Below are 27,184 nucleotides of genomic sequence, written 5' to 3' on the forward strand. Positions count from 1 at the left end.
TGGTGTACACATTTATCTCTTCCTGTATTGTGTAGTTGACCTTGGAAATAAGACATTAAGCGCTCTGACAGATATACAGCTGTGCTTTGTGCTTAAGTTGAACTCTTTTTTCCTCTGGCCAATCTTTTTTTTTTTCTTTATGAACACAGTGATACATTAATAAAAAAAGTGAAGAAAATTTCTTGGCTCACTCTTAATTTAAGGTTTTTGTACTCAGGTCATTATTGGCAACATGATTCCCCTCTTTTTCTATTTCTATTATCAGCGTTGTTAGAGATAAGCCACGTTGTAGCTCTGATGACATTTTTGTCAATTCTTTATCCCTTCATGGAAAAGTTTCTGTACTAAAATGTTATTAGTTTTTTCTTTTGATCTGTCATCCTGAAATAATAAACTGTGATGTTACATTCTTTTCCTGCAGAATAAAACACTGCTCTCCGTAAATACTGTGTCTAGTGCATGTGGATGTAGAAGCACTGGCAAGCAGAGGTGTTTTATTAATGTCAAAGACCTCGAAATAAGCTATTACAACATCAGAAACATGGCGCAGGTTTTTGGTGGTCCACTTTATATATATATATATATATATATATATATATATATATATAAATATATATATATATATATATATATATATATATATATATAAATAAAATTTTTTGAATAATAATTTAAACTAAAAAATGGAATTAAAGAATGTAAAAAAATTATTGAAACATTTAAATCTTTATCAGGTTGTACATACTGTTTCACATTTTCTTCATGTATTGTCTATACCGGATCAGGTACACAAAACATTTTACTATTCACTCTACCATGTACACCTGTGCATCTAACAAATTAATTTGATTTGGTGAGTAAGCATTTCATAACATTAAGTAAAATGTAGTGTTATAAATATATAATATTATATAATAACTAATACTTGTGTTTTGGGTTTTTTTTGCTACCAGTGAAACCTTTTTCTTTCTGTTTTCTTTCTGCAGAACTTCCCGGTGCACCTTCTAACTTAGTCATCTCCAACATTAGCCCTCGGACGGCATCTATTAGGTTCCGTCCCGGTCCTGACGGCAAGACCAGCATGTCACGATGGATAGTGGAAGGACAGGTGTGCAAGTCTGTGTTGCAAGTGCATTTTTTTGTTGAGTGCTTATTGTGAAACACAGCGCGAGGTAAAGTGTTTTGTAATGTCCTCGCTTTTAAACAGGTGGTAAAGGAGGACGGAAAGGAGGCGGCGTGGAGAGTCGTCTACCAGAAAGACAACCAGCCGGATGCAGACACACTTGAGATCCCAAACCTCACTCCGTTCACTCAGTACAGGTGAGCAGCAGAAAAGCACAGCCTGCACAAGAACGTACTCGAGTGCTTCCAGCTGGACGAGCACACAAACACACACGCCTCACCCTCTGCAGCATTGCAAAGCTCAGGTGAAGTTAGATAAATCACACAGACACAGAGAGAGACAGTTCCATCTGAGACTTTTCTGTTTGTCAGCACCTTCACAGCTGCTGCATGCAGATCCTTATTACCCTCCCCCAACTAGCTGGAGGGGAGGAGAGTGGAGAGGGAAGGGGAGAAGGAAGGTGATGAGAAAGCGAGAAGGGCAGCAAAGAGCGTTAAAGGGACGGGGATGCAAAGGGATGAGAAACAAGGAGAAGAGGAAGAAGAGGAGAGAGGAGTGTGCAATCCTTAAGGCAGTGGTTCTCAAATTTTTTCTGTCGGGCCCCCCTTCGGAGGATATATATATATATATATATATATATATATATATATATATATATATATATATATATATATATATATATATATATATATATATATATATATATATATATATATATATATATATATATATATGTATGTATGTATATATATATATATGTATGTATATATATATATATATATATATATATATATATATATATATATATATATATATATATATATATATATATATATAAAACTGTGAAAACATGAATATGCAGGGCTGTGTTATTTTATCTGATTCCATTTTGTTGTTTTTCACAGTAAAGATCAGGGGTGTCAAACTCATTTTAGTCCAGGGGCCACATAAATCCAATCTGATCTCCAGTGGGCCCCACCAGTAAAATCACAGCATAATAACCTATAAATAGCCACAACTCCAACTTTTCCCCTTTGGTTTAGTTCAAGAAAAGTACTTTCTGAAAATGTTCACATTTAATGAAGTATCTTTTTACAAAATATTATGAACCTGAAATTTCTTAAGGAAAACAAGTTCAATTTCAACAGTAGCCTATTATGCCTCAGTTCATCATTTACACATGCATTGTAACTGCCAGATAACAGTTTATCTACAAAAACACAAAACATTCAGTCACAGCTATCTGGAACTGAACAATCTAGTATTTTACTTCATGATCAGAACAACTTGTCAAGTTCTAGAAATTATTTTAAATTTACAGTTTTACAAATTCACAGTTTACAGTTAATGTTGTTGTAATGTTTATCATTTGTAAAGTCATCCCACGGGCCGAAATGGACCGTCAGGTGGGCCGGTTTTGGCCCACAGGCCGTATGTTTGACATTGCTGGTAAAAATAATCGGAGGAGATGAGCCGAGTATGTGACGTGATCGAGTACGCTGGTGTTCCGACTGCACATTAACGATGCGTTCTCCCGTTCTCTGGAGTCTGTACCTCAGAGTCTGAACGGCCAGTGCATATACCATAGATATATATACAAGATCATTATTATTATTATTATTATTTATATCTATGACATATACAGTCTATGGGGTCAGCACAATTTCAGTATTGTTGTACGCTGTGAAAAACAGGCCGACGTTAAAACAATAGTTCAGCTAATTAGTTCCGCGTTGAAGGACCTTTTCCTACCAGTCGTCCACGCCCCCCTTGACATGCCTCTGTGTCCCCCCCCAGGGGGGCGCGCCCCACTATTTGAGAAACACTGCCTTAAGGGCTGTGGGGAGCTCACATTTCATTATCTATTGCCACTCTGAACAGCAGCATCTCTTCCTCCTCTCTTTCCCTGTTCTTCTCTATCTATCCGTCTGTCTATCTTCTGCATTTATCAGATTATCTGTCTCTGCCTGCTTCTTGCTCTCTGTACCCCGCCTTCATCTGTAATGGGATTGCAGTGTGTGTATGCACACATCGTACACTCACAGGGATTATGTTGTCACAGGCGACACCATTGGGACGCTAGATGAAGTGATGCACTTGTCTGTATTTCTTATCCCCTGCTTTAAGTCCCTCTTTACACCCTGCTCTCTGTCTCCCAATACAGGGGCGACAACTCATAGATGCAGTCTCTCAAACCCACTTTACACGCTCACACATTTATCACTTACAGCCATACTGAAGCGTAGCTGCATTTACAAGTCATAGGAGTAGCGCTCCCTCATGCCTTGATGCGTGTCTGCATGTCTGCATAGTTACATCTCTTTTACTGGCTGAATGCTCGGTTCCCTGAGACAAATAAACAACCTCTGGCAGCAGTTTCACCTAAAAATGATAACGAGAAGACTATTTTATAGTCGTGAAACAAACAATACAAAGTGCTCACCAGACGTCAGCACAAATAATCAAAATAGTGTTTTTCCACTGAAGGCTTTGAAGTCTATTTGTCTGTGGACCCATTTTACCATGAGGCAATAAAATATGTTCACAGTTTTTCTTAAAATATCTTCATGATTGCTAACCGACTGTGACAGCATGCAGTCTGCCTAGTACAGGGGTGTCAAACATACGGCCCGCGTGACAGAACCGGCCCGCCCATGGGTCCAGTCGGGCCCACGGGACAGTTTTGCAAAGTGTAAAAATTACGGACATGACATTAACTGCCATTTTTCAATAAAAGTAACTACTATTTTAAATTTCTCCACTGTACTGCCACAACTTTTATGTATTTTTTAATGTATAAATTTGATTTATATTTACAACCACAGAGATACTTTAACCTTCTTCCTGTACAGGTGGTCAGGATTACTACGCAGATGAATGAATGTAAATTTAAAATAATTTCTAGACTTTTTGACCAGTTATTTTGATCATTAAGTAAAAAACTATATTGTTGAGTTCCAGATACCTGAGACTAATTGTTTTGTACCTTTGTAGATAAACTGTGATCTGTAAGTTGTGTTGTGTAAATGATAAACTGAGACATAATGTTGAAATTTAACTTATTTTTCTTGAGAAATTTCAGGTTGTTCATAACGCTTTGCAAAAAGATGGTTAATTAAATGTGAACATTTTCAGAATGTATTTTTTTGCACTAAAACAAAGGGAAATATTTGGAACTGTGGTTCTTTAGAGGTTATTGTGCTCTGATTTTACTGGTCCTGTATGTGGCCCTGAACTAAAATGCGTATGACACCCCTGTTCTAGTACAGGGGGGTCTCGACTTGTGTCGGAATTCGTTTCCTACGGCGCGACGTAACTTGATGTTCGCTGTAAGTTGGAACTCACATATGTCCATAAGTACCTATGTCACTCACCTGCACTAACACAGTGGTAAAATCATAATCTCAGCCATAAAACACTGTACAGTAAAATAAAAAATAGATAAAAAATCCACCAGCCATCAGAAGAGTCTGGCTTACGCTTGGGAGCCATAATGAAGGGCAAAAAGCTTCCAAAAAAACAACACAAACAAAAGAAAGCAAATGTAGCACAATCCAACGTGGCATACAACCAGCGAATGTAAACAAAGCCGTCTTCCTCGTATAGCGCCGTGTGACGACGTATTCATCCGCTCCACTCGCCAACTAGTTCTAATTTTCAGTTTTAATGGGCTACTCCTGCAGGAACAAATCAAGTGCTATGACAAGTGCAGACTTTATTCCCTTTAGAGATATTTTAGTGACATTTTACCTTTATTGGAGAGTTGCTGTGGGTAGAGACTGACTGAAAATGTGGGAAAGAAAGCCAAAGAGTGATGCAGCAAAGGTCCAGCCGGTCGGGAATCAAACCGCGGACTCAGCTGCTGAGAGCATTTTTGAGCTCTGACAACTCAGCTGGTGGGTTAGCCGAGCTTTTATGCAATTTTCCAAGGCTGTTTTTGAAAGTCTGTTCTCCTGCGTCTGTTTGGTAATTTCCTGGCACCAAACTTAATGTGCATGAGGTGGGAACGGAGGCACAGCTGAAACTGTGGATATGCTGATTAGGCAGCGCGGTTTAATTTGTGTGCACTTTTTGGCATGAAATTGCATCTGCATTAAAATCTGCTCAGACCAAGTCTCATCACAGACACAGGGAAGTTTTCTTGGCTTTAGCTGGCAGAGATGTGCGTTCATAGACTGCTCCGACATCATTTGAAGCGTGGCCTCACTGCGTTTACTAAACAATCTCTTGCAGTAGATCAAAATGTGCATCAAATTCCAACTTTCAGTGTCTGAGGAAGTTTCTTACAGCTATAATCCACAGCAGTGTAATCTGGTAACCCAGATTTTTAAAGAAAGAGTGTCCGATCTTCTCCATGCAGTCGATTAAACATCAGTAGTTTCTGTTTTGATAGAGGGTCTGTGTGCAATTTGCAGTGAGACAGCAGCAGCTTCATTAATCTTCTGTTGCCTGATGTGCAACAGGGTTGGTCAGGATCCAAATTTCTCACACATTCCAGGTTGCATTTTTAATAAAAAGCAAAGACAAACAGCCAAAATGCAGTCAGCACTCACAACAGCTCAAGCTAAAGAAGTGATAAACATTAATTAAAGCACACTGATACGTGACAGTTGGAGCAGCAGAAACACTTTTAATGGTTTTAGTGGATAGTCTTTAGGTGTTGTTAGGATAACACTTCTTCAAAACCTTGCCTACTTTTTGCACACTTGGCACAGACAGTACACCCTCATGTATGACTTAAATCTCAGGACAGTACACTGAGATTTAGTGATAACTGATTTTTCTTCTCCTGTTGGGTAAATGGGGAATAATATTTTGCATTTTTACATTTGTTGTAGTTTATATAAATAAATCTATGAAATATAAATGAGTATTTTTAAATATGCAGAGAGGTCAAGGAACCACTGAGCTTAAATGTGTAATTAGCTTTTATTTAATGTGTGCACAGCCATAACCAGCAGCACCACTACACCTGCAGCAGCATCAGAACAACATAGTCATTCTACCTCTGACAGCATGTTTGTTTTAGTATTTTTTTTCATGTTGGAATCTCAGGTGCTTTCTGAAGATGAAACTTTTTACTCTCTCTATTATTTTCCATTTTTTACCTGTTGCTACCTTTGTGAGGGATGAGAGGAGATCATAGTATTTGACTTGCCCTGTCTCGCTGTCCCCACTGATTCTGCATTAATAAAACCTGTTAATAAACTATAAAAACTAACTAAACTGCTGGTCATGTCCAGTTGTATTTGTAAACCCTAAAAGTCTACAAACATACTAGCAGCACAGCAGTGCTTTACACACAATGCTAACATCAGTATGTTAACATGCTCACAGTACTTACATCAAGCGGGTTTAATTTTTGCTCCCATTTTAGTTTAGTGTGTTAACAATCCATCATCTGCTAATGACTTCTAAACACCAACTGAGGCTAATAGGACTGTCATTAGATTTGCAGATATCTGAACCAGCGTATTAAACCAGTGCACACCTGCAGGCATTTTGTTTTAAACTGTAAAGTCTTCAAACTGCCGATCAATATGAGAATTATTCTTTAGACATTGGCTCACTGTAGAGCAACAAAAGACATTAAAATTCTTCTCTGATCATTGATTACACCCCTAAAAACTCATCTGGGTGGATCAAAATTCCATATTTAGGAGGGGTTTTATTTACCCATGAAGAAAATCTCTCCCTGCCTTAAAACCATGCAGATGTAATTCCGCACCATTACTTCCTCCAGAAGGAGCAAATCTGTTCAATGCCCACTTCCACTTTCACCCTCAAATCCACTGATCGCTGCAGCTGAGCACACCAGCTCACCTACGACTGTAAAGCTACAGAATGGCAACTTGTAATATCGGAGTAATTTATCCATGTGGAAACTAATTCTGAAGAATAATCATACTAAAAGTCCCACCCTACAAGTAGACAGAATTGATCCCTTGAGTGTGTTTGTACATATAAAATCCCAGAAGTTTGTCTGTGAGATTGTAATTTCAAGGTGGAAATGTGTGCCTGCAGATATGTCTGCTTCTTCTTATTTAATTCTTTTATTTTACCTGTTTGTTTTTATCCCTTTTATATTTTTAATGTAGCAGTTTGAGATTTTGCTGAAATGAAAAGTGCAATACAAATAAAATTTATTATCATTATTATTATTATTATCTCCAATAACCGATCATCGTGCTCATAACAAATAATGTTGTTTTTTTGCACCACAAACCGGTTTCAAGCAAGACAGTTTTCTATGAACCAGTTATCGTGCTCATAACAAATAATATTTTTTTAAAAATTAAAAACAGTGTCCTAAACAAATAAAATCTGTTTTTATTGCTAAATATGCATTTACTTTTTGCATCAAAACCGACAAAGTGCGGGAAGTCGATCTTGTCATTTTTCGAAATAGAACATCCTGCAGACTCTGCTGGAAATAATATAAAAAATAAAACGTTTTATTCTTTCTGTGGTACCAGTCCGTGGCCCGGTGCTTGTGGGCCACGATACTAGAGTATATAAAGCACCATAATGACGTGTTATCCAGGTAAAACTCTTGATTTGCATCTGATTTTCTTTCTGTTCTCTTCAGATTCAGGATGCAGCAGGTGAACATTGTCGGTTCCGGCCCCATGAGCGCCCCCTCCAGGCTGATTCAAACCCTACAGGCTGCCCCCGACACACACCCCTCCAATTTCACCCTTCTGTCGGCCACACAGACCAGCCTGACCTTCAGCTGGAAGGTGCTGACACACACACACACACACACACACACACACACACATCTACAATACACTACAGAAGTGAGTGTAATGTCACTTAAATGTCGACCGATTTCAAATGTCATCACCTCTTAAGCACTGCATTTATTCTAAATGAACAAGTGAAGTGTTTCCTCTAAAGGACAATCAAAAGCAAATTGTTTGTAAAGACTGTGTTAAAAATATGAGTCCCAAGGTTGCATCTCAAGGCAACAGAAGCAAATGCACGTGATCGAGTTACAAATAACAATCCAAAGAACACTGACAACATCACACTAGAGTTTCTAAACAAGAAAAAGTGAAAGCTATGATGTATCCATGTTTTTTTTTTCTTTCTTTTTGGTTCCTTGGGAGTTTTTTTTTTGTTGTTGTTGTTATTTTGGTCGACTTTTTGGTTTGTCCTCACCATCGCCAACTGCGGCTCATAGGGAATCCAGAGGAAACTTTGGATTGTTTGATGATCTGTTCAAAATTTGTAAGGTCTTTACCTCACTATGTTAAGTGCTATGAGATGACATATGTTGTGAATTGGCGCTTTGTAAAATCTCGTTGAATTGAATGAAATCACCAGACTTGAATCCAATGAAATACCTTTGAGTTATTTTAAAAAGAAAGGGAGAGCAACTGAAAAAAATTCTCTCCAGAAATTTGTGCAACACTGGAATCCTCCATGTAGAGGAGCATTGAGTCTCAAGAAAAATAAAAGTATTGAAAAAATTAAAGATTTAAATGTCAGTATTACAAGTTGTACTGAATATGTTGCATTGTGATTCTCCTGACAGTTTTATGGTTAAATAAGGGCAAATACCCAAGTGTTCAACTTAGAATAATGCAATTAGTGAGAGCTAGTACCGTTTTGAATCATTTGACATTTACGTAATATTGTACATGATGTACTCACCTCTTTTTCATACTTTTCAAATAGTGCTAATTTGACAGGGATTTTATTTGTGCTGCCTCGCTGTGTGTTTTCTCGCATTTTTACATCGGTGCTTCTGAGCATATGCACGTGCACATTTACTCCCCAGCAGCAGGGCTACGTAGGTTGAGTGGATGACAGCCGATAATCAGCATCTCTCCTGGTTATCAGTGCTAACACTAATCTGTCACATTTCCCATTCACTGCGATGTGATTTTCTCCTCAACGTCTATTCTTTTTTTTGTTTGTTTTTTGCTCCTGTTGCTCCTCTTATTCCCTCTTTTTCTCTCTGTCTGTCTTTTACTCCCCCCTCCCCTCTTCTATTATAACATAAATGGAGAGTGGAGTATTTTCCATTTAAGAGTTGGAATGAGAAAAAGAGCCTGTCAAATCAGACACAGACACTGAGGCGCTATAGGCTACCTGTGCAGCATGCTAATGGGATTGTACCTGCATGTTAGCGCCCAGACTCAGCTATGCTAGGTTTTCTTCTGTAATGCTGTAATGGAACCATCACAATGGTTTAGCTAAGGCTATTGTTCTAAGCTGCATATTAAGGGTAATAAAGCTAATGTGACATTCTGTATTATGGCTCCTAAATGCTAAGCTGAGCTAAATCACTGGGGTATTTAAAAATGACTGGGTGTCTCACTTTCTTATCTGTTGCGCTGCACAGAGCAACCAGCTGTTCGACGCCAGTTTGAAATCTTCTGTGGAATTATATACTGTGAGCAACCTGAACTTTCTGCTAACGTGATTTTAGGGTAATGAGTAATAGGTGGTTGTGGAAGTAATGCATAATCACATAGTGGAGAGAATGAGATGACAGAGAGGGAGAGAGGGTCACAGGAAATGAGAATGGAAGTGAGTAAGAGACTGGGGTGACTAAGACAGAGGGAGGCAGAAAGAAAAGGATCAGGAGACGGGATGTTAGAGGGGAGAAAACAGGAAAAGGAGTGTTGATATACTTTCGAGTTTGACATAATCACAAAAATAGCCACATTCTGGAGCTGCTAATAAAAGGCCTTTTCACTTCTGACTATGTCTTTCATTTTATCATATTGCGAAGACCTAAACATGACTTATGTCAAATTAGCTTCTGTTGTCTCTATATGTGTTTATTTTAGGGTTTAACTTGTTAATATGAGTGACGGGGGCCTAGATGCTCACATTTTTCTGCAAAACAGTTTCGGTGAATTCACATGACAGATTTCTCGCTTGTGTTTATGACCTTGCTTTTTCTGGTAGGTGGGGATAATTGGGACAAGGTGACAGGGACTTTTATCCTGTTATGAATATTTGATTCTATAAAAGGAAGTAGATTTCGCAGATTTTAATTTGTACTTTCAAGAATAATCTTTGTGTGTTAGAGTAATTACTAACCTTTGTACTTGTAGTGTATGATCAGGTGTGATCGTGTCCAGTGTGTTGGAGCATATGCTTAATGCCATCATGTTGCAAATATTTCTCATAAATAAACTGGTAACTGACTGTGTTACATTGTGCTATACAGCTGCACGTTCCTATGTGTTAACTAAATCATCATTATCATTGGCTTTACCATCATTTCTCTCTATCAATGGCCCTTTGTTATTCTATCAAAATAATCATTGGCTCCCAATTAAGGTGACAGCTAAGTACAGACACATGGTTCAGGAATGACACACTGAGCCCTATTTATTTAGCTATTGTGGAATTAAACCTACACAATCAAAAATCCTGAAACAGCATAGAGATCTTCTAAGCAGACTTGAGTTTAGTTTAAGTCATTAAAAGTAACTTTTACACTCAGATGTCATTCGGAGGAGAGCGACACGACCTTGGCAACATGAAAAGAATAATAAATCCAAAATACTTGTCTCTAATCTACTCTTTTTTTCCCCTCCCATCTCCCTGTCTGGTGCTCTCCAGCCTCTCCCAGAGTCCGAGTACAACAGCAGCCCAGAGACTGTGGGCTACCAGCTGCATGTCTGGAGAACGGATGGCCAGGGGGAGGACAGGACTGAGGATGTGAAGGAAGGAGGAGGCTCCAGCGAGGCCACAGTGGAGGGCCTGAATCCCTGGACCCAGTACCAGGTTCAGATACAAGCCTTCAACTCTATAGGACCAGGACCATGGAGCCACACTGTTGCTGCACGCACTGCTGAATCCGGTACGAACACGGACCTCATTCAGTCCTCTTTCCTCTTTGCAAGTGTCCGGCGGAGACGTCTGAAATACTGTATTTGCCGGGCATGAGCAAGTCAGATGGATGAGGAATAAAGTGCTCTGATTACCTCCCTGTGTGTCCTCTCATCCTGCCACCTCTCTCTGCCCTCTACACTCTCCCTCTATTTCAGCGAGGGGAAGATTGATGGGGAGTGGGAGGGGGAGATGATTGAGATTAAATCGAAGATTGGTCCAGAAAGTGAAGTAGCACTGAGCCGTGTGTGAGTGTGTGTGTGTGTTTCTTTGTGTGTTGTCTAGTTCCATCTGGATCTCCGGTGAATGTGAGTGCCGAGGCGGTGAGCTCCTCCAGGATCCTGCTCACGTGGTCTGCTCTCCCTCAGGCGCACAAGAATGGAGTCATTCTTGGATATAAGGTGAATAAAACACTCAAACGCACACGGAGACATGAAGAATTCAACCCTGGCATTCTATCTTGACCCTCTCAACCCATTATCACTTCCTGCAGCACCTTCACACACTCTCACACACTCAGACGTGCACTCAGAAATCCAATAGAAGATGAAAATGATGTAATAATCTGTAACTGCTCCAGTTGATTCTTCCTACATTACCTCTTTTAAACTCACCAGGCTGCACTAAGTATATTTGGGGGAGTGAGTTTAATTGCATGCATATGTATGTATGAGAGAGGCTTTACTGTTTTACCCTTAGATGCATAAGTGGATCAAAAATGACCCAGTGAGGTCATTTTCTTGCAATATTTTTGTAATTAAAAGTTTTTACCATTTCATTCTCCAGCTGTACCTCCACAAGCCAAAATACAGGTAAGGTGTATTAACACCCTCAATAGTGATGTTTTTGATATCATCCCATTTAAACTTTGAAGTTACCTTTTGTACTTTTAAAGAAACTGTAATATTTGTATTACTACCCCAAGCTCTGTGTAATATCATAGAGAGGTGACGTAGTTCACAAACTTGGAGGGATGGAGAGTAGCGACAGCTGGAGGAAAAGAGTGGAAAAATGCCAACAGAATGGAGGTTGACATTCTTCTGTTGCTGTTCTGTGTAATATTCTTCTGTTTCAATTAACAAAATGATAAAAAAAAATGTTATAAAGTGAAAAATAAACATGTTTCAAACACGAAATCATTCTTGTGACAAAAATATACAAACAATAATACAAATTATTATTCTTAACCAAAATGATTTAAAAAATGGCTTAAAACCACATTGATTCTTATATGGGTCATTTTTGACCCACTTATTGAAGAATGTAGGGTCCAATCACTTGTGCATCAAAGGGTTAATATGCTTTCATTAAACAGCAGACTTTTCATTAATGAAAAAAGCGCATTGGTTTTGGAAAGTTTATTTGTAATTTAAAGCACATACTGCAGTGCTGTGTGTACATTTGCCATCTGAACATGCTTCGGAGGTTCTACAGTCAGCACATACACTGCTGTTCAAAAGTTTGGGGTCACCCAGGCAATTCCATGTTTTCCATGAAAACTCACACTTTTCTTCATGTGCTAACATAATTGCACAAGGGTTTTCTAATCATCAATGAGCCTTTCAACACCATTAGCTAACACAATGTAGCATTAGAACACAGGAGTGATGGTTGCTAGAAATGTTCCTCTGTACCCCTATGGAGATACTCCATTAAAAATCAGCCGTTTCCAGCTAAAATAGTCGTTTACCACATTAACAATGTCTAGACTGGATTTCTGATTAATGTATGACTTCATCAGGTTGTCTTCCCCACGTCTATGTGCCGAAATGCATTGAGTTGCGGCCATGTGATTGGCTGATCAGCCATTTGTGTTAACAAGCAATTGAACAGGTGTACCTAAAAAAAAGTGTCCAGTGAGTGTATATGAGAGAAGCTTTACTATTTAATGTGGTTTCATAAAATAGCATTCCTGAAACAATAGCTGGACTGTTCATTCATAATTAATGGACAATAATCCATGAAGCATGTTGGTTTTCGAAGGTTTATTTGTGATTAAATAACACACTGCAGTGTTGTGTGTACATTTAGCTTCTGAATATGCTTTAGAGGTTCTATATTAGCATTTAAGCGCAGACACATTTCTATATATCCGAAATAAGGAAGAGAAGTCTGTCCTGTTGCAATGCCAGATGGTGACGTAGTTCTCACATTCAGATGTTCAGGTTTCTCACAAAGACCTTGATGAATAATGTTGATGGCGAAGTGCGAGGTGCTCCCATTTACTGATCACTTACTGGCAGTCACACCTCATCTTTTACACTTGATGTAGATGCACCTTGCAGTGGTTTCTTGTAACGTTTGATTTTAAATGAAGAGAATACGAGCGCTGGTTGTGATTAGCTGTATTTTTGCAATGGTGCTTTTCATGTTAAGAGCCATTTAAGTAATGCCTCTCAGCGTCATCGTCAGAATTTAACAAAGGGAAAGTTAATATAATATAAAAGTGATATTGAGCACACCTCTTAATCTCCACCCAACACAAGACAGCAGAACAAAGGTTTAAAGGGGAGGGAATTTATCCCGTGTTATAAATACATAAATATGCAGAAGAAAACAGACTGTGACTGTGTGATATAAACCACTACCATCCAGTCTATTTTTTTTACTATTGTATAAAATCCAGGTCAAATCATCAACCATGCCCAAAGCACGTCACACTCCACGTCTGTGTGTTTTATTTTAATGTGCCCTCCTGAGGAACACACTGAGCAGCATCTCTACCATGTTAATAGATAGGAGGTGGCTGCCAGCAGCAGCTCTTTAACACCTTCCATTCCCTGCTAGTTGTTGAAGAGTTGCCCCAGCTTCCTGCTGTGCACGCCTCACGACTGCTTCTGTTTTTAGACTCACAGGTTTCAGGCAAAATTCTCTTCATGTAGCTTAAAGTGTTTAGTATTGATGTTCAAGTTCATGATGACAGAAAAATGAGAAATCACAGTGTCAGAATGTACAGCGTTTATTGATTTGTCTAACCCTAAATGTGAAGAGTAGCATAATTTGAAACAACACCACGAAGAGACTGAAGATGATGACCTGATATAACCTATTCCTCTGAGTCTTACATGTTCCATCATTGACGTCACTATGATCAGCATGGATGCACTGCAGCTGAAAATGGTTTTCTCACCTGCTAGAGGAATGTTCAGCAAAACCTAGAAAGGTTTTGGGATTAATTTTGACTGACTTTTGGTCCAGTTGTACGCAACAGAAACAAGCTATGAAGGCAAAGCTAACATCCCTTCACTTTATAAGGCTGTTATGGTGAACATGTGAGGAAATAACTGCCCATTTATACATAAAGTAACCGTTGTTTTTGGATTGCTTTTTAGTGGCGAAATGCTCACCAGATAACCACTAACTAAAGCTATCTCTTGTTTGGTGCTGAGCAGGTCAGTTTGTCTAAGCTTCTTCACTGCAAACAGGAGCCTGCTGTGGTCAGAAATGATGCTAGAGCAACCAAAAGCCTAAGTTGTTAAGGCCTTTGTTAGAGTGAAGGCAGGGGACATCCTGGAGAGGTCACCAGTCTATCACAGGACTACATATACAGACAAGCAATCACACTCACATTCACACCTATTAATCATCAATTAATTGGTGATTAATTGGACAATCACCAAGTAACCTCAGCATGTTTCTGGACTGTGGGAGGAAGCCGGAGTACCCAGTGAAAACCCCACATGCACAGGGAGAACATGCAAACTCCATGCAGAAAGATCACTGGAAGGCCGGGGCGTGAACCAGGGATCTTTTAGCTGCAAGGAGAAAGTGCTAACCACCAAGGCACTGAGCAGCCCTCATGTTACAGCCAGCGCCTCCTACCCTGTGTGTGTGTTTTAACTATATATTGTGGCTATGCAAATAGAGCTGTGTGATCCCCACTCCCTTTTTGTTCAAACTTTTCTATAATAAATAATTAGATTTTTACCAACTTCAACTGTTTATGTCGTGTCTCCCCCCCCCCCCCCCCCCCCCCCCCCCCCCCCCAGAGCCGGGGTTGTTGTCATCTGTTTCACACAGGGTAGGAGGCGCTGGCCGTAACAGAGGGAAAAAAAGATCAGAACTATTATAAAAATGAACGTCACCATTCTAAATGTCAAAAAGGTGACAGTTCTGTTCTGGAAGAAAAAAAATTCACAGACCAACTATTACAGTTGGATAAAACAAACTATGTCAAAACTTCCATTGGAAAAATCAAAAACAGCAAAGAAAGAAAATATGAGGAAGTGTGGGAACGTGAACCATCCAGTTCTTGTAGGGTGAAAATGGAGCAGATTGTTTGTTGAAATGTGTTATTCTTTTTTTTGTTGTTGTTGTCAGTACGTATATGTTGAAAAAACACGAAGAAAGAAACTAACAGGCTTTAGACTGAGCTTTACAGTTTTGGTCTTTTAATGGTATTTGTTGAGAATCATAAAAACAAACTTTAAAGCTGCAACAAAGAGAGTGCAGACTGCAGTATGTATATGATCATTTCTGCTCTTTTTTTTCCGATTGTGCGTGTGAATTTAATGTGTGACGTGTCAGTTTGTGTCGCTGTGTGCAGGTGTTGTACAGCCAGAAAGACTCTGAAGACCCCCCCAGTGTTCAGGTGTCAGAAGGAGAGGGGAGCGTGTCTCTGCTGCTTGGTTGGCTCCAGAAATACAAAGTGTACGAACTGCAGGTTTTGGCGTTCACACAGATCGGTGACGGACCACCCAGCAACCCCATCCTGACCAGAACCAAAGAAGATGGTAGGACCTCTCTTTCCTCATCACCGGCCTTTGTGTCCTGTCGTTGGCTCAACACTTTTGTTTTGCCTTCTCCTCACGTCTGAGCTGTTTTTCACCTCGTGACACTTCAGTTGTCAGCACACACACACACACACACACACATGTATGGTGGTATTTGCGATAATGTGCACCATGGTTACCAGATGTCTTCAGACTCAGAGACTTGGTATCCATGGCAGGCTCTTCAGAATGGCAGCAGCCCGGTCTGGTCTTTCTGAATAATAAAACACAAGCACACAGGCATGCACACACACACACACATACAAAGACTCATATTTGCTCATTAACACACGTACACCTCCTCTATCAAAGAGTGTCACGTCTGAAAAGTTTTTCTCATTTCAGGATGAAACAAGGACCAGAGAAGTCAATTCCAGTCAATGTATAATGAACCTCCATCCTGTCACACGCATACACTTACTGTACACACACACACACACACACACACACACACACACACACACACACACACACACACACACACACACGCTGGCGAGCATTTGCTGGTGTGGAACATGTACTTTTATCAGGAACAAGACAGAGTCAGTGTGAGGTTGAAAGAAAATTGCATTTTCTGTTTTGAAGTGCCTCTTAAAAATGTGTAAGACAGTAAGTCTGTGCAGTGTGTGTGTGTGTGTGTGTGTGTGTGTGTGTGTGTGTGTGTGTGTGTGTGTGTGACGAGCATATGCACATACATCTGTCAGCTTTAGTGCCATCATGCTAACGTATTAGGATGTAAGAGCTAGATGCTGAGCTACTCTCTTTCTCATTACAGTTCTGAAAGAGTCCTTTGAGCAGCGTACTCTGCTGTTTTTTCTGACTGTGCATTAATATCCTTTCATTCTGCTGCCAACTCCCTTCTCTATTTTTCTCTCCAGTTCCAGGCCCCCCTGTCAGGATGGTGTTTCCAGAAGTTCGTTTGTCATCCGTTAGGGTGGTTTGGCAGCCGCCAGCGTTCCCCAATGGCATCATACTAGGTACAAAAAAGCAAACACACACACGTACAAATGAGCAGATATTTGAACGCAACATTTAAATCATAATCCGTCATTTTACGCTTGCAGTGAGAATAGATTTGTTTTGAATTCACGTTTGGTTTATAGAAGGAATGATTCAGCGATTTTAAACACGTGCGCACACACTCAGAAACACACACACACACACACACACACACACACACACTGCTGTGATCTTTCAAGGAAAGTAAGGAAGTGCAAGCCGTAAAATGGAAAAGAGCTGATTCTGTTTCTAGCTGTCAAACAAGGGTCAGCTCGCTTTTCTCTCCACTTCACTGGAAGTCGGTTCCTGTTTGTGTGTTCGTGCATGTGTCAGTTGTCAAATCTGTAACTATTATAGGCGATGAAAACACCTTTCCAAATGCACACAAAGCCTCATATTTAAACATGTTTAGCTTGATGCAAAGCGCTTGTTTCTGAAACTGCCAAGCGCCGCATGCAGAGTGAATTATGAGGGACAGATTATTAAAGAGGAAAAGAGAAACATGTGATCTGCTGAGCTGGAAATAGAGACCAGAAGGGGAGAGACGGAGATGTGTAGAGGTGAAAGGAGGGACAGGTGTGTGTACGGTGAACATGGTGGGGGTGTGTTTGTCCTCTCAGTGGGGGAGGGAGGAGCAGGACAGATTGAATGATGTGTAACTGTGTTGTTAGGGGGAGGGTATTTAGTGCGACACCGCTCTGTGACACAAGGATGAGTAGGAGGGCAAATCTCTAAACATGCAGTCCTGCTGTGTCCTTGCTGAGTGTGTGTGTGTTTATGCAGATACAAATAACTGTAGCACACTGGTTTCTTCAGCGCTCCCAACCGCCTCGTTTCTCCTTAGATTCTAAATCCGCGGGGGACTGATGCCAAAGGTGGACAGAGGTGAAACGAGACCACAGAAGGTGCACAATCTCATTTGGTGCAGCACAGCGAGGCATTTGTGTTTTCTCATGACCTTTCTGTGAATACAATACAGCCACACACAGGAACACTGCTGTGACAAATAGAAGTGAGTCCTAATTATGATCAGTAACATTAATAATAATGATGTTGGTAATGAGCTCTTTTCAATATCAAGCTTACAAAGTGCAGCAAAAGGGGAAACTAAACGTTACAAAAAAGCACAATTTTGTGCATAAAAACCAACAAAATGTTGGAAAAGGTAAAAACATTTCTGGTAGAATTCAAAAACACTTAAAGCTCAGTTAAAATCAAGGAGTGCTCTCTGATAAAGATGAGTTTTAAGAAGCAACTGACCTGATTTCCTTCAGCAGATCTTTAAAGAGCTTTCCAACACTCTGTCCACTTTAGATTTCAGAACAAAGATCTGTCCGCAGATCTCAAAGTGCACATTCTCAGTTCTACCAAGAGATTAGAAATATAGCCAGGAGAGAGACCATGAAGGGCCTCAAAAGTGTCGGTAAAATCTCAAAATGTGGTCTAAAACACACTTTTACTGCCCATGTAAAGATGCTTAAACAGGAGCGATCACACCTCTTGGTTCTTGTCTGCTGAGTTTACTGTGTGTTTAAAATGTATTGGATTTTAAAAATATTTCTCAGATGATCAGAACATGATTGTACAAGTTGTGTGATCTTGCTGCTCAAAAGTCAGATTACTGTCTATTCAAAAAACTATCTCTGCTTGCTAAAAGCGAAAACAATAAACACTTGATTTTTGAATGTACTGTTGATTTTGATTGCAATCAAAGGAAATGGAGGAGCTGCCACAATTGCGCGACATTTTGTCTCTTTGTGAAGTTAAATTGGCATTTAAGAGGCATTTCATCATTGTTTGCAGTCCATCTATACTTTTGTATACTATCTGCAAAGATATTAATAATCTTACGTTTTAAAGTGTATAAAGAAACTACTATGCAGCTGTGGTGGTGGCTCAGAGAATATTTGGTGTGCTGTACTCATTTAGACACAGTAAGTAGCTCTTTATTAGTGCAGCAGTTTAATCAGTGATGGATGGATGATTAGTTTGTCTACACGAGAAGGAAAACATTAAGAAAATATCACAAATTAGAACAGTGGCGATAAGCACAGGAGTACATTAGCAAACCAGATCAAATCATCAATATTCCCACTTACTTTAATTAATTCATCTATAATTTTGGCATTTAGTTAATCTTTAGCGTTTACTGAACATAAAATCTAATGTGAATGTAATACAAAACAATCCATTAAACACTTAAAAACATGAAATATTAACCAGATTAACTGAGAATGCAAGTGTGGGAAGCCTTTTTTATCTCACCTTAAATTGTGCAGCATTCAGCAAACGGTTGGGAGGAATAGGACTAATGAGACTAAAGGCTGGGGGTAAATATTTCTACCTTGGGGGTCACTCAGAGTCATAGTGGGCAACTATCCATGGAAAGTCCTCCAAGATACACAAAATGTCATGTCATTGTGGTAAGGTTGGTTTAAAAAAAACTGCATACAAATATATTGTGTAGAGATGAGACATGTGGGATGCAAAGAGAAAATTAGTGTCACAAAACAACCAGATAGACACAGTTTTACTTAGAAACTTTCAGCTCTGGAGTGCTCTGGACACCAGTGAGACTGTACTGTCATTCTGCTTTTCATTAAGATAGACAAGGTCAGTGGAATTTATTGAAAAGCTAAATTTTTGGGGAAATTATTGGGAAAAAATGTATTGAAAAGCAAAAAACTAAAGTATAAACGCAGTATAAATGCATACTGTGAAAGCAACCAAAGAGTTTTTTACAGCAAGGAAGTAGAATGTTCTGCAAAGGCCAAGTCAATCACCTCACCTGAATACAACTGAGCTGCATTTTACTTGCTGAAGACAAAACTAAAGGGAAAATGGCCCAAGAATCAGCAGGAAGTGAAGACAGCAGCAGTAGAGGCCTGGCAGAGCATCACCAGGGACCAAACCCAGCATCTGGTGATGTTTATGGGTTCCAGACTTCAGGCTGTCAATGACTGCAAAGGATTTGCAACCAAATATTAAATGTGGCAATTTGTTTTCTGATTGTTAGTTTGTTCAATTACTTTTGGTCCCTTTAAAAGGTGGAAGCCAGGATTCTTCTGTCATTTGGGTCTTTTGGTGTTGCTGTGCTCACCAGGTCGTTCTTTCTTTTAAAGAATGTACCAAACAGTCGATTTGGTCACACCTCATGTTTTTTCTATCTCTCTAATTGTTTTTTTTTCTGATTTTTCAGCCTAATAATTACTTGCTTCACTGATAGTGACAGCTCTTTGGACTTCATAATGACAGCTGACCTTAAAAGATTCCTCACTTGAAATGAACTCTAGACACTGTGTCTGCTCCTTGTCAATGAAATAATGAAGCAATAACACACACCTGGCCATGTAACAGCTGAGCAGCCAGTTGTCCAATTACTTCTGGTCCCTTAGGTGGTCCCAAGGGTGGAGGGCACATCTGAAATGTGTTGTAATTCCTCCACTGTTCATCTGATTTGGATGTAAATACTAGGACTGGCCTGAATAGCAATTTCTGGGCTCCAGATATTCGGCTCCGATTAATGACGGATATCCGAATATACGGTTTGGTCCGTAACATCCTACTGGAGGGATCCGAATACCCGGATCTCAAAATACATATTCGGATACCACCATAACGACCGGATATTCGGATATCCGGACATTCGGGTCCAGCCCTAGTGAATACCCTTAAATTAACGCTGAAAGTCTGCACTTACAGCACATTTTGATTGCTTCATTTCAAATCCATTGTGGTGGTGTACAGAGCTGATGTGCTGAAAACTGTGTCAGTGCCCAAATGTTTATGGATCTGACTGTACTTTGGAGAACTTTGAGTACTAAGACTTTATTATCATTAAGATAGACAAGGTCAGTGGAATGTATGGAAAAGCTAAAACCAAAACAAACCGTAACACGTAAGAAAGTCAATGTAGCAAAAAGGTGAATATGAACTATTACTACTAAAATAGGAAAATCTATCTCCAAAAACGAAAACAGTTTGGTGTATATGGGCTTTATCTCTGGCAATGGTAACATTAGGTTCGCTCAAGAAGGATAGTTGGACAGTGACAATATTTTAGTTAAACAGCTTTCATTTGACATTTATTATTAAACATTCAGCCTGAAATGTAACTGATCACAAACCATCAAGGGATCCAATAAATGACCATTTAACACTGTATTATTCCCAACAGAAACAGTACCAGTGTTCCAGTTTAACTGGTGATCAGGTTAACTGGTGATAGTTTCCGTCTCCAGATGTTTCGTCCGCAGATTCGTCACGATCAGACCTGGATTTACGTGAAATAAAGATACCAGATAAAGAAGACCTCACCGAAAAACGTCAGCATCACTACTTAACAAAGTCTATATCCATGTAAATATCATCTACAGACAGTAAAAAGAAATGTGCGGGCCGAAATAAAAAACACGTATTTTTCAAATACGGTGGGAGGAAACCACGTTATCCAGCGATAACATTATGAGACCACCGTTTTACTCATTGTGCTACCGATCAGTCCAGCAAACATTCCGCTTCATCCACATAGATCACTGTCATGCTGTCAGGTGTTTAACACCTGGTGATTGTTCAGGAAACACGTCCATGTTAACTGGGGATAGTCACAACTTAACACAGAAAAGAGGCATTGTTTATGTTTTGACAAAGTATATTTAATGAGTTATTGATGCCGGAAGTCCAAATCCGTGAATATCTTTCAAACTTTACTGAACTGTGGCCCAGAGGAGCCATGGTGGGCATCCTTTTTTTTTCATTTCTGAAAGGTGGCAACCCTAGTCCTAATGCTGTTCAGTGCAGAACATAATGCTGAGCTCTGACCCAGTTGTTGAGATGCCAGAGGATTTGTGATCTAGCTGTTATCCAATAATCTTCCACACGCAGCATTCACATTAACATACAATCAGATTATCTGATGAGATTATCACCCACACAACCAGATTATGTGCCTCTGAGCAGATTATTATCCCGACAGTCTCAGTGTGAACTAATCACATCCACACACTTGTGTTTTTCTGACAGTTTGTGGATGCACGGGGCGTCTGTGAGAGAGTGTGTGTGTCTGGTGTACAATACAATCTTCATAATAAGAGCCTTTGTGAGTGACCAGTGGCCTGTGGAAAGCTCGGATCGGGATCAGTGATCTGAGTGTGCGTGTATGTGTTGAAGGATGTTAGTCTTATTACATGGCCTGCTGCACATGAGACAGAAAACGCTGTGTACACCAGGGTCACTGCCAAGGGTGCAGAACAGAGGTTGTATGTTTCTATAATGTCAGTATAGGAGCATGTGACTATATACTGGAGTTCGGTGTCTAAATGGTGTGGAAGTATCTGGGAAAGAAGTTACATGTATGGAAATGTAGTCTCAGGTTCTGCAGAAAAGCAGGTTTGTTTGTCTGTTTTATTGTGGGAAATGAGGCTATGTGATATGGCATTGTGCCGCTGTGTTTTCAACGCTTTTTCTATCTAACGTGGCGCTATCTTTGATTCCTGTGGGCCGTCTGATCCGAAGCAGACCACAGAAACACACAGACAGACACTTTCACACAAGAATCTCCCATGGATTTCGACCATCCTTCCCATCCTTCTGTCTTCCCTTCTGTCCCTCACTAGGCTACCAGATCTCCTACCGCCTTGACAGCAGGGACCCTCAGCGCTGGACCACAGTGGAGGTGGGCTCCAACGCTCGCCAGTTCACCGTCACAGGACTTGCCGCTGAGCAGACCTACGTGTTCCGACTGACTGCTCGCACCGCCGTGGGCTGGGGCGAAGAGCAGCAAGCTCTGGTTGTTACTACTGAACGCAGAGGTACAGGACAGACACGTTAGCGGTCTTCTGAATCTCATTTGTCTTGTCTGTTTTTAGCCACTGCTGTTTAACATATTAGGAACCCAACCTGCATGACCGCTCAAGCTGCACCACAAACACGAGGAGCTGAAAGTAGTTGGTGTCCGTCTTCGGTCATTGACTATACCCACAAAATCTCATCTCTGAAAAGTTACATTTTTAGAAGTTTCGCTCTGAAAATAACTCTCTCCAACCTTAAAATGAATTCGATGCAACACCACATCATTGCTTCTTCTGAAATCTAAAAGTCTGTTGCTTTTTCCCCATGCACCAGCTCATCTACAGCTCTACTCAACTGTAAACATCTACACAAATGCAAATTGTAATACTGGAGAAATTCAGCTGCACGTGTTCAAACTGGAAGTTAATTCTGAAGAAGAATAATGAAACAGGAAGTGCTGCTCTGCCAGTTGACAGGATCAGATCCTTAAGTTTGTTATATATGCAACACCAGAAGTCTGAACCCACTTTCGTTGTCAGTAGCAGCAAGGTGGAAATACTCAGTTGACTGCGTATTTCAGTTATATTTTATGTCTTCCAGCATATAACCTTGATTTTCACCAAATGGGGTCTTTCAGTCAACAATTTATGGAGTGTAGATTTGAAGATCGCCTCCACCACGGATGTTTCACGGATGTAGTTCACTGCATTAATGTTGACCACCGATGGGCCTTTTTAATGCTAAATGCTCAAAGTTGTCAAAGCAGTAACCAGTGTCATCAATAACACGAATAAAGATAGCTGAGTTATCTCCATGACAACTGACCAAACAAACAAAGAGCTGAGTTTTGTGAAATCTTAAAGAGCAACAAAAAAAATCTCCTCATTTTCTGACCCTCGGTGGTTCAGCACGTCTGGACACACCGGGGAGAAATGTTGAACATCAGTCAGACCTGAGCAGGTCATCCAGAGAACTTAGTGGTTCTGACTTTTTCTATAATAATGGCTGCATTCCACACGTCAGGATGTACAGGCTCACTAATAGGACGGAGTCATCATGTAGTAGCGTCTGTGCATTTCTTGCCATGCCGAGTGGCAACCTCCAGGAACTCGTTGTTTACTTTCTTTGCTCATAGCTCAGGCTGTAAAGATTTAAAATGTGTGTTTTTTATGTGTAGGTATTGAGGAAAGGCAGATTAAAACCTTTTCATCACCTGAACCTCAGAGAAAAATAGCGTAAATAGAATGATCTAATTCCAATGCAGTGCTGGGAGAGCCGGTATAACAGGCATTTTCATTTGGTTTCCGTAAAATATTCTCCACATTGCTGGATAATTCAACACAAATAAAGAAGCGAAATGTTTGACCAATGATCAGTAAAATTAACTTTTGTGTGCAGCCCCACTGTACACGTATCACATCCCAGCAGAGCAATAACCTGTAATGCACTCCACTCTGAATTACAGTAATGTATAAGGAAATAAAATGTGCTTGAACGTCTGAAGCTTTAGGATGGAGTGACTTAATTAACATTATAAATATAAACAAAATGTTTAACATTTAAAAGGTCTCTTATAATAGACACCATAATGATTCTGTAATTACTTTCTCTGTTCTTTTTGTGTTCAGTTATAAATACTTAAATTGACAGTTTTCTGACAATAATCTGGGAAATGTAGGTGATGATTTGGCTTTTTAAAATATGCCTGTTGTACCTCACATGAAGTCCTCGCATATAGCAAGTCAGGGAAAGAAAAGCAAGCAGATTTGATGTTGTCTGCACTTCAACAAGTGGTTTGTGGCTGGACATGCAGAAGCCGTTGTTGCTGGGCACAAATTATTAGCACAAGATTAAAAGTATGACCTTTTCAGCATGTGGGACATGATATATACAGAATGAGATGAAATGACATTTAGAAAGTCCTGGCAGTAAATGTAGATATTGAAGTCTCCAGGTGTGAGCTCTCCTGCAGAGGTATAATGAGAGTCAAGAGTTCAAATGATGACCTACATGTTTGTAACAGTAGTCAATTAAAACGGTGGGTGGGAGGGGGGGTTCAGCCAAGTTTGCTAAAGTAAGTATTATGGAATGTTATTAAACCAGATCAGTTTGGTTTGTGTATCACTTCAGCCAAAGCAGCCAAAGTGAATGAGACGGGATTATTAGCTTTTCTCACCAACTGTCTACGTTCTCATAGCACCATGATGTGTTGTGGGCGGCTCCAACGTGTACAGTTAGCAGGCGCGAATTAAAATTAGACTATTTTTTTGCAAAGGAGAGAGAGAAAAGAACATAAAGTCAGATCTGAATGCCATGATCTGAGAAAGTAAAATCAATAGTTGCATCAGCACTCAATTATGCAATTATGGCAACTGTGTCCTTTAGAAAAATTGCTGCTAATTTCCCTTTAACATTTTCTCTCATTTTACCCCAAACAACAAGAGTTTTAGAACAGACCTAGAGCCAGACACTGAGCATGTGGTGAGATGTATGAGGTACATCAGCGACTCGAACTCTCCTGCTGTTTTACCTCTTAAAAACCCGAAACAGAAGAAATATATCCTCCAACAAAAATCTGGCCACTGACGGCCAGAGAGGAAGAACAGCTTTTTACCGTGATGTGACTCTTAAAGAGGTGAAGCGAGCGAGTGCCGCAGCTCTTCTTTCCTGCTTTTCAGAAACAAATGTAAAGTGAAGTTTTGATCCTTCAGATTCAGACGTTCTGATGCTTTTATCTCATCCTGTCTGGAGTCGTACCTCTCCAACATTCTGCTCCAGTCTGTCACATTCATTCAGAATGCAGCTGTCCCAATAAGTCTGCAACAGTGGATTTGTAATAGGATCGCAATCATGTGATCGTCAGCATGCAGCTGACGTAGTGTTCACTTGTTGCCATAGTTACAGTGATGCTGTGTAGATATCTCACGATACAGAAATCTTTAACAAATTTGTGGATCCAGACTATAAGCCACATCACTGCCAAAATCTAATTACTTGGTCCTTGTGTCATTTCTGACCTTCCCTGAAAATCTCATCCAAATCTGTTTGTCCGTTTTTGAGTGATGCTGCTAACAGACAGACAGACAAACGTATGCTGATCGTCACAAAACTGCACCGTTCCTTAGCAGAGTAATAATCATGCTTATTTTGTTGCAAAGTACACCAATGAAACTATGATCTTTTTTTTGTACAAATTTGATCTCAATTCCAGACTTTTGGCCTGTAGTGCACGTGTGAGCTACAGCTGTGTGTTTACACGTAGGTTTGGTAATGGAGGTGTTTTTTTAAGTGGCACTTCACGAAAGATTTTTGACTGAAGGATCAGAAGAGAAGTTACCAAAAGGAACAGGTAGCTCATGCAACTACTGTCTAGCTCATAGACAGTAATGTAAGACTACAGCGGGAGAGTTGTTGTAGGATGTATTTGTAAGAATTTTCTGAATATCTTAAAGAGCAGGTAACTACGTGAACCAGGGATCTTCTAGCTGCAAGGCTAAAGTGCGAACCACCAAGCCACTGTGCAACCCTGATTCTTTAACCCTCTGAACCTAAAGCAGCTTCTGTGTGTTTTTTCTTTTCTCCTGTCACACTTCTTTACTGTAGGCTAATTTTTCAGTGCAATACAAAGACCTGCACTTCTGTGGAGACAGTGCAAAACAAAACACTGGGGGTTTTTTTGTTTGTTTTTTTTAATAACATCTGGTTCACATCAGTAGTTAATTATTGCAAAATCTAACTGAGCCATGTAGAATAAAGGGATTTATGTTTCCAGGGAAACATAAAATTTGAACCTTAGATTTGGCCCTCACTTGCTGACTATATGAGCCTCGTCAACTTTTGAGTCAAATCAAACAAGGTTTGGATGCACAGCAAACGTTTTTAATGATGACTGGTGTGTTGCTGCTTATTATGAGGTTAAACTGTCAAGGTTAACGGGATCAGGTAAATATGCGCTCACTGCTGAATGATTTTACCTCAAGGTAAAAGCCATAGAAGTCAATGTTGCAATCGTACAAACAGTACTTTGATTCATCTTGTTTTTAATGCGTATTAACTGAAGGAAACAAAACTGACATCACCTTAAAAAGTTCATATGATGAATATGTTAACAAACAGTCATCTCATTACACATTCAATGCATACCGAGGAACATTAACATTTATTTGAGGTTTGAGTTTCTGGCCATCTGATGCATTTAAATCATCAATCATTTTAAAATGCATCCCTGAATTCATCATAAGATTCACTTGATAAAAAGAGACGGAGAGAGAGAAAGATTTAAGTGGCAGATGGTGCTGAAGATTGATCACTCCTGAGTTAAGAAGAGCAAAGTGAAAAATCACTTCAAAAAATGAAGTTACAGTGGTTTTGGTGTCTCTGTAGGCAAATGCATGAATAACTTTAGTAGCACACAGACTTTGATATGTGTCATCCCTGATCTCTCTCTCCAGCTTTCTGTGAGCAGAGCAGCACCGAGTATGTCTAGTAAGACACTAAAAAGCCCTATATATAATATATTTGTGTGAGTGTGTAATATATTCTAATGTAAAATATGAGAGTTTAATGAATTATTGTAAAAACTTGGAATCATGATGTCAGATACTCTGTTCGCAGCTACCAGCATGTGTAGTGCATTTTAATT

General features: G+C 39.8%; 1 protein-coding gene across 4 annotated transcripts in view; it reads left to right on the forward strand.

Annotated features, from left to right (window-relative positions):
* Positions 1-27,184, forward strand: part of sdk1b (sidekick cell adhesion molecule 1b) — a 296,949-nt gene that overhangs the window by 237,872 nt on the left and 31,893 nt on the right. For all 4 annotated transcript variants that reach the window (XM_055009968.1, XM_055009969.1, XM_035943818.2 and 1 more), the window contains 8 exons: positions 987-1,108; positions 1,208-1,320; positions 7,713-7,863; positions 10,712-10,952; positions 11,267-11,382; positions 15,528-15,714; positions 16,632-16,730; positions 22,368-22,562. In XM_055009968.1, the coding sequence (XP_054865943.1) occupies positions 987-1,108; positions 1,208-1,320; positions 7,713-7,863; positions 10,712-10,952; positions 11,267-11,382; positions 15,528-15,714; positions 16,632-16,730; positions 22,368-22,562 (1,224 nt within the window). The remainder of the gene's footprint in view (positions 1-986; positions 1,109-1,207; positions 1,321-7,712; positions 7,864-10,711; positions 10,953-11,266; positions 11,383-15,527; positions 15,715-16,631; positions 16,731-22,367; positions 22,563-27,184) is intronic.

Source organism: Amphiprion ocellaris, chromosome 4 (genome assembly GCF_022539595.1).
Source record: "Amphiprion ocellaris isolate individual 3 ecotype Okinawa chromosome 4, ASM2253959v1, whole genome shotgun sequence".
Lineage (NCBI taxonomy): Eukaryota > Metazoa > Chordata > Actinopteri > Pomacentridae > Amphiprion > Amphiprion ocellaris.